The 8,477-nt window shown below is 48.2% G+C and overlaps 1 protein-coding gene across 10 annotated transcripts in view; it reads left to right on the top strand.

The window, feature by feature from the left end:
- Positions 1-800: 800 nt before the first annotated feature.
- sox5 (SRY-box 5) overlaps positions 801-8,477 on the top strand; it is a 99,823-nt gene continuing 92,146 nt past the window's right edge. For 3 of the 10 annotated variants that reach the window (XM_023952083.1, XM_023952082.1, XM_023952080.1), the window contains exons 1-2: positions 805-1,050; positions 8,230-8,425. In XM_023952083.1, coding sequence (XP_023807851.1) covers positions 977-1,050; positions 8,230-8,425 — 270 coding nt within the window. In that variant the 5' untranslated portion in view covers positions 805-976. 10 annotated transcript variants of the gene reach the window in all.

The following is an 8,477-nucleotide window of genomic DNA, read 5'->3' as shown; positions in this document are numbered from 1 at the left end:
CCTGGCGTGACCGTAGCATTAGGGTTGACCTTTGGACCTGCATTCTTTGAACCCTTATAATGTTTAATGTACACAGACTATTTGATGAAAATGTTTGGAATGGGATACTTTTGATTTCTACACACATGACAGAAAAACTTTTTTTTTTTAGCAAAATTACAGTGATTTCGGTTTTGAAGACCAGAAATAAAATGAAGAAAAAGTCTGTCTTGAAAAAACTTGGCCGGACTTTGGACATGCTGGCTTTATACTATAAACCAGATAAAAAATACCAACAGTGTTAATATTTCTACCGTCATGAATATTGAAAGAGCAGTTCTTCTAGCTGAGTTGTGTTCCTGAAGCTTAAAGAAGCTTCTTGTGACGATTTCTTGAGTTTGTCGTTTGTTATTCTACTGTTGACTCAAAAGTTGCGGGGTAAGCTATTTGCTGCGGGGGCAGGTGCCCCCCTTGTTTCCTCTAGCTCCGCCCCTGTTTGCCTGAGTTATGAATTGGTTACTTTCACTTTTACGTGAGTAGTATTGAGTAGTAATCCTCCTCTGACTTACTCTCGGTGGACCTGGGGAAAGGGGGGCAGCTCTGTTTTGCGTTCAGACTGATGGTTGAGAGGCCCCCCCTCCTCAGAAGTCCCCTCTCTCTCCCGTTCCCTACGTGCCTCCCTCGCTCACGGAGCCCGCGCGCGCGTGCTGCTGGCCCTTTAAGAGCCCATCAGAGCAGCCGCCGCTTCCCGGAGGAGGGAGGGCGGAAGAAGAGGAGGAGGAGGAGGAGGGACGGAGGCAGAGGGAGAGAAAGTCAGAAAGGGAGGGCTTTGGAAGTGCGTGAGCGGAGCGCACACGCAGAGAGCAGAGAGGGAGGGCGCGAGAGAAGCAGAGGAGCGCGAGCGCTGAAGGATCGCTTCTGTCCCGTCCGCGTTCCGGTGGGGAGACTGAGCGCCGCTTCGGCTGTCCGCGCGCGAACTGAACTCTGGGACTGTTTTATGTTGTTGCTGTCGAGAGAGACGGAGCGCTCCAGCATGCTCACTGAGCCTGAGCTACCTCAGGAGTGTAACAGGTACGTGACGCGCGCCGCCGCCGCCGCCGCACGCGGATGCTGGGGACGCACGAGGAGCCACTTTTTTCAGTGCGTGACAGAGAGGTGACAGTCAGCGCGGGTGGAGAAGTAAAGCTGGGGGGTGGGGGTGGAGTGGGAGGGGGGAGCGCGCGCAGTTGATGATTGACTACATGTGCGCGTCAGGAAAAAGTTGCGCTCCTTTGGAGAAAAACGTTCATGATCTTCTTTCAGCTCAACTTCCTGCCAACTCTTCTCAACAAAACTTTTTTTTGTTTTGAAAAAAGTTTCTAGTTTATGTTTTATTTATTTATTTCAATCCAAATGATTTAATCCAGGCTCCCCCGATAATCCCAGTATCCCTGTTGTTTTGCTCTAATCTAGCTGCGCTCCTCTTGTTTGCGCTTCATTCCGGGGGTGTGAACCTTCTAACCCCGCGCTGTCAACAATGTAATGCGTCTTGGATGCAGATTCTGGCGGAAACGCTTCTCCTTAAACATGAAAGTGGCTCCCTTCATTTTTTAAAATCTTTTTCTCCCGAAATAAACTCAGGTCTGGGGCTGGATTGAGGGGGGATTTCAGGGTCTCTCTTAGAAGTGTCTTTTATAAACCTTTCAATCCAACAGACGTGACGGGGGGGGGGGGGCAGCTAACAGAAGGTAAAAAGAAAAAAAAAGTGAAGGATTACGCAGAAAAAGCTGAATGTATGGAGATAAATGTGGGGATTACAATGATTTAAGAGGAGAGCGCTTTAAACTCTCGCTTTCCAGTAATGCACTCCATCACCGCGCCTCCGGCCGCCGTGCGTGACGGTGGGCTCATGTGTGGATGACAGTAAAAAAACAAATAAATAAGGAGGAGGATGGGGGGGTATCCTCCGATCGGCCGTGCGTTTGGAGCGTCCGTGCGTAAAAGCTGCGCTGCGGCCCCAGAGACGCGTCTGTTTCCTCCTAAAAAAAACAAAATCTGAGAAAAACTTTTTAGTTTCCTCCTGGAATTAGTTGCTGATATCTTTACCAACGTAAAACATATCAATGCTTATTTTGTCAAAATTTAAAAATAAACAAAAAATTGCTTCTTATTTATTTAAAAATCATTTTTGCTGAAAAATCCAAAATAAATACTTTATTTATTATTTTAAATAGGATTTTTATCAAGTTTTACTAACTTTAAAATTAAAAAGGTTGAAGGAATACTTCACTTCAATTCCTGCTTTTATTTTTCCATATTTCGTTGCATTTTTACCAAGTTTTAAAAATAGCAGCAACAGACTGCCTCTGTTTGCACAAACGGCACCGAAATATCCGCCGAGAAACGGAGACGGGCCAATAAAAAAAAAGGAAAGAAAGAAGCCATCAGATGGAGAGATGAAGGAGATGTGGCCAAACTGACACATTCCTGGAGAAGAAGGAGCAGAGTGAAAGGGCCAAAGGGGGAGGCAGGGGGGAGGGGGAGGAGGAGGAGGAGAGGAAGAGGTCTCTGTCATAGGGGTGTTAAGGTAGCGGCAGATTTTCACACCCCTCCATTTGTCCCCCTCCTTAGGTGTGTGGAGGTGTCAGATCGCATCGCCGCGTGCACTCTGGAAGCGCTGACGACCGGGGAGCTGATTAGCGGCTTGGGAAGCTTCTAAACGTATCGATCAGGAGCCGTTTGAGCCGATTGGAAACTTTTTTGGGGTGAAAAGTCGCAAACTTTCATAGCTTAGAGGGGAGATGTTGACAATCACAGCTTGATGTAAGTGAGCAGTGCTGCCTCCCATCACTGTTCTGCGTTTAGAAGAGGTGGAGGTTAAAGTGGTTTGTGTGTGAATGCAGCAACACACACTTTCTGTGTGCGAACAGTGTGTGCGATCGCACACAGAAAGTGTGTGTCTGCAGCAGTAATTGAGTAGAGTGTCCGTGCTTGGCAAACTAATGCGCCGCTCTGCCCCTGTGGCCCTCCGCAGGCCTCCCACTCCTTGTCTTTTTCTCTTGTCACCCCCCCACCCCCACCCCCCATATTCGCCGCCAACCACCTTGGACTGGGGGGGCCATTGTCTGAGCCATATTGTGCGTCCCTAGAGAGTCTTGATAACCGTGTCTCCATCCGCCGAAAGAAAGACGGAGAAAATACCAGAGGAGAATGCTAAAGTGTTCCCCCTTCACTTCCTCCCTCCCCTCACCCCGACCTCCCACCCGGTTTGATCAGTGGACCCCCCCCCCCCGATGGCCAAAAAGTAGCAAGGGGGGGGGTTGTTAGGCTCTTCTTGTTGTGGTTCTTGTTTGTGAATCAAGATGAAAAGAAAGTGAGAGTGAGCGCTTCGGAGTGTCAGAAGTGACTGCTGGGCCAACTACACTGAGGTCATATGACTTGGGGGTCACGGGGCGGGGGGTCAAAGGTCAATCTGGAGGCATTCCTGAGTGGGAAACGCCTCAAACGTCCCCATTTTTTTTCTTTTACGCGTTTTCTCGTTGCGAAAACACACACATCCTTCCAGCCAACAATACCAGACAGTGTCAGGAGTTTGGACCCCCCCCCCATCCCCACCTCTGTGCTACAATGAAGCCACTGTGTTTTCAGGTAGTAAAATGGGAGGGGGGAGGGGGGGCAACCTCCCAGCCGGGGTAAAGATGTGCTTCGGCTTCAGAGGGGCAGACAAAACCGAAGGCACAACAACTGACCCCCCCCCCCACAGTAAACACCGTACAGTACCCCCCGTGACAAAAACACCAGGGGAGTGGGGCCGCCGTCCACCGGATGCACTTTTCCCCTCTGTCTGTCTGTTTTTTTTCTTTCCGAGGCGACGCAGCTTTTTCCCACGAGCTGCCAGACAAACTTTCTTTCCGTCTTTTTCCACGCTGAGCTGGTGACTCAGCATCAGGACAGAAATAAAAGGGGGGGGGGGTCAATCTGAAAGCATGACAGGGGAAAATATGAGGAGCCGAAGCCTCGCTGGTGACTCTGAGGTGGATGGACGGAGCGGCAGAGGAGGAGAGGACGGTCGGCCTGAAGGCCACATGAGCCACGCTCTGTGCTTTCCACACACACACACACACACACACATGACTTTTCTCCTCCGGCATGTGTGTGTGTGTGTGTGATTAACAGCATTAGGTTGTGTGTTTTTCCCTTTTGTGGTGGAGCTGGACAGGAAACACGGTTCGGGCCGCCGGCCGGCGATTTACTGCTCCTCACAGAGGACGCTTTGTGTTGGTCGTTGAGTGCGTGAGCTCATACGGGCACGAGCTTCGGGGGTTTTTTCTCCCGCCTATTTTTTTTCCAACTCAGAAAATGAAGGAAGAAAAGAAGTCAGTTTGCAAAAAAGAAAAAGAAAAAGAATTTGGGCTGAAAATAGTCTTCTCATTTATTCCTAATCTACATCCCTGTTTTGCTACATTTTCTGCCCTTTTAAATAGTAATTAGGCAAAATGGACTTAAAAAAGAGAGAATGATGGGAAAAATTCTCACAAACAGGTGATGGAGGAGGAGAAACAGGGAGACGACGAGGATGTTAGAATAAGTCTGCAGAAATATTCACTTTGAGCTTGTAAAGGGATAAAAGGTGGAAATAAAGTGATAAAGAAGTGCATTATGGGAGGAAACATTTGGTTAAATTCCCTCCTCAGGTGTCAAACGGATGTAAATGTTGCGCCTCAGAGGTAAAAAAAGAAAAAAAGTCTCTTATCTAAACAGACAGACTGTTTGGAAATGGCCCTTCGTTGCCGCTGGAAAACCCTTTTTCATGATGGCCCCCCGTTTGCGTTCAGAGGGTCCCACACCTGAAGGCCAGGTGTGCAACACGGAACACGGACCACAAATTTAGCTTTAGCTGGTTTTAGCTGCGATGACTCTCCAAAAGCCCAAAGATGCCGATCAGAACATTTCTCCGTGGGAGTTTAGCGCCAAGCTAGCAGTCACACGTTCGAACCCCAAACAAAATGCTGCATTTCTGTCCCTTTTGTCCGACTCCAATAAATCCTCATATTGCTTAGATTCATGTAAAAAGTGTGTGGAGCTGACAGCCAGTAGACGGTTAACCACCGCTGATGGCGATTAGGCGACCCGTTAATGGACGTCCATCGCTGTCCGATTAGTGACTTAGCGGCGGTGGACATATGTGATATGAGAGGGACTTAGCCGAGGGGCCACTAATCATCAAAAAGCCAAGGGGAAGTGGCGCTCTAATCTCAGCTTAGCACTCCCGCCGTGCGCGCGCACGCATGTGTGTGTTTCTGGAGCAGGAAAGCCGGGCGCTCATTTCTTTTCTTTTACGTTTTTTTCCCCGTTCATGTTCATTAATTACGACCTGGACGGCCACGCCAATTTATCGGCTTAATAAGGTGACTCTTAAAAAAAAAAAAAAAATTCCCCTAAATCCCTGCTTCGCTTTGAGACTTCTTCCTCCTCCTCCTGTTTGCCAGAGTGACAGCCCTGCCAAAAACCTCCAATGAAGTAACCTGCACACCCGCGGCGCCCGATTGTGTTGTAATTCCACTTCAAAGGACTAGAATGGGGGAGGGGGAACCTGCCAGAGGTCTTCTCTGTCCTGGCTGCGTTAAAGCGCTCAAACCTTCTCTGGAATCCCGCCGGATGCTGCGGCGTCGGATGCTGCGGCTAATTGATGGAACCCAAATGCTGGTTCTACGGATTCTGAGCCCGGCGAGGACAGAGTGGACACAAGTGCTTGTGTGTCTGGAACAAAAGGCCTCAGTGTGAAAGGAGGTAAAGGAAACGGGGAGTGATGCAGCCAGAGCGGCAGTGTTCGCTGTGTGGGTCGCGTGGCGCTAAAGGCCGTTCGGCTGGGACAGCTGGGCCCGCTGCTTGCATCAAACGCTGCATGAAGTGACACCTACGCAGGTTCTCCACCACTAATGCCATCGATATTACTTCTTAGGCTCATTTGGAAGGAAAAAAACATCTCAAAAGCTTCTAGAAGCTTCCACTTTGCTTCCATTCATGTCAGGATATATATCTGTCTGATGAAAACTCCCCTTTGAAAAGAGATCTTTGCTTCTTCAAGTTCCTAAAAACTTCATTTTTGTTGGCAACGTCCAAATTAAGAGTAATGTAATTTACTAAATTGGTTTAAATTATTAGATTATCTATAAAATCCATGAATATTGCAGGTAAAAAAAAAATCTTCCAGAAGCAATTAGAGGTAATCAAATTACCTAGGTAAGGTGTTTTTTTTTCTTTTTTATACAGTAGCTTATTCAATTTGGTCTGTAAGGACGTCTCAGGGAGAGAAAGCTGCAGCTTCCAGGTCTGAACTTCTGCTGCTTTCTATAATCTTTGTTTCTCTCTGCCGTTAGACGGTAAATACAGAGTGAAGTAGCGGCGAGCGCGCTCCCAGGAACAATGCCAGATGTACAGTCCGGTGGAAATCCAATAGAGTCAAAAGTGTAATCAGTTTACCGGAGGGAAGCTGGTGAAGGGGGGGGAGGGGGGGGAGTGGAGCCAATTAAATACCGGCGCAGTATGGATCGGGTACAAAGATGAGCTTTACAGACAGGCCTGTTAATGTCGGTTTGATTGGTTTGGGTGGGGGTGTTTCCCGCCGTGAATGAACGTCCCCCTGAAGTTTGGCTCCCCCACCCCACCCCACCCGCGCGAGCAGCCTATTACCCAGGGTCATAGTCACGGTGGCTTCAAGGCTGACAAGTGCATCTGAAAGCACTCAGGCGACGCCGGGAACGACATTAAATTCTATTATTGCAGCGTAGTCGCCGCATCGCCATTCAGCTGAAGTACGGGGAGGCAAATTTACCTTGTGCCAGACAGAGTTCACCTAATAGATGTGGCTTTATATCCTTTCTTTCCCTTTTTTTATTCATGGGAACAAAGCAACAGCAACAAATGCAAACAGCAGAGCTGTCATGTTGCTAGCCATTTTCCTCCAGTTCCTCTATTGTCCTGAGCTTTTCATAAATGCATATTATTTGCTCTGTACAGTCCTGTTTTTTTTCCTTTCTTCTCTTTTTTTCCAATTGGTGTTTCTCTCTGAAAGCCCATAGTCAAAACGTGGTCATTTCTCACATAAAGCTCGGGCATCCAGGCTCTTTTTACAGTAATGGCCCCGTCCTCTGGCGGGAAACGTGACGGCGTCATGGGCCCCATGGTAAACATTGCTTAGGGTCAGAAAGTGGGTTTGAAACTCTGCTTGAAGGTTGATGATCAAAAAGTGACCAAAGGGGATTGATTGAAGGGGTTCCCTTAAAGTTACACTCTTCTCCTTTTGAGCCACATAAGTGGTTCGCTACGGTCACATCAGTCATGTGACGCATGTTCAAGAACGCACTAAATGCAGGTTCCCATGGTGTTCACACTGGACTAGCTTTTTGTTTTTCCCATGTCTGCCACCTACAGTTGGAGTAGGTTTGGTGCAAATCTCGTGAATCTTGCTCCAGGCTTTTTCTTTCACCTCTCCATTCCAATATATGAAAGACTTGGTGTCAAAGACTTCTGGCCGGACACAAACCACATTTATAAAATTCTCCTTCATGTTCAATTTTCAAACAGTTGGCAACTCTGTGGAATAAAGGGGACGTCATCGATACGTCACCACTGGTTGGTCAAAGTTCGTCCTGGTTTAACTGTCAACGTGCGTTCAGTGGCCATGCGTTTTGTACGCAGACCCTGAAAACGGTCGTAGTTTTGAACGCGGAATCCCGACATGCACATTTACATGCATTTATGTTCGCGGTTCATCGTGTGGTCACTTGAACCGCGTCAGGCGGTGAGAAGGTTGCTTTAGAAAACGTTGCTGTGTTACCGATCACAAATAAGACAAGTGTTCATGATCAAGAGTCCTAAAACCAACCGTGGGATCAAAATTTGACCCAACATGTCTGATGTTGGATTATGAGACTTGTACCATCTGGATCAAGTCCATACCAGTCTGGGATGGCAATGCAAACCTTCGCAGAAGACTGCAGACAGGTTTCCGCCATGCTGTGAGCCAACAGTACAACACAACACACAGAAATAGTACCCATATACCAGTCTGGTACCAGGGAAAGGCCACTGGTGAACTCCTTTTGGGAAACCGGTTCCATCCCCACATATCTGGCCCTCCTCTTGCTGCCACAGCCTCAGCCGTCCAGATGTCAACTTACCATATCATCTTTTAAATATTGCTCATTTTTCTCCCTGTGTGTTTTTTCCTTCCTCTCTCTTGCCTTCTATCTCCTACTCCTTTTCCAGGATGTCTTCCAAGCGACCAGCCTCTCCATATGGGGGGACAGATGGAGAGGTAACCATGGCAACCAGCAGACAGCGAGTGGAGGATGAGGAAAACGAGGGACTGGGCGGTGTCATCCACCTCCCTCTGGCCTCCTACTGTGGCAAGGTGTCCCCTCGCTCGCCCTCTAACCGAAATCTGGAAAGCCCTGCCAACACGGTAAGACATTGAGTTTGGAACGGTTGATAGGACAACATCGGATAATGGACGT

The sequence above is a fragment of the Oryzias latipes genome, chromosome 23, assembly GCF_002234675.1.
Source record: "Oryzias latipes chromosome 23, ASM223467v1".
NCBI lineage: Eukaryota > Metazoa > Chordata > Actinopteri > Beloniformes > Adrianichthyidae > Oryzias > Oryzias latipes.
The sequence above is the reverse complement of the archived record's forward strand: the minus strand, read 5'-3'. Positions and strand labels throughout refer to the sequence as shown.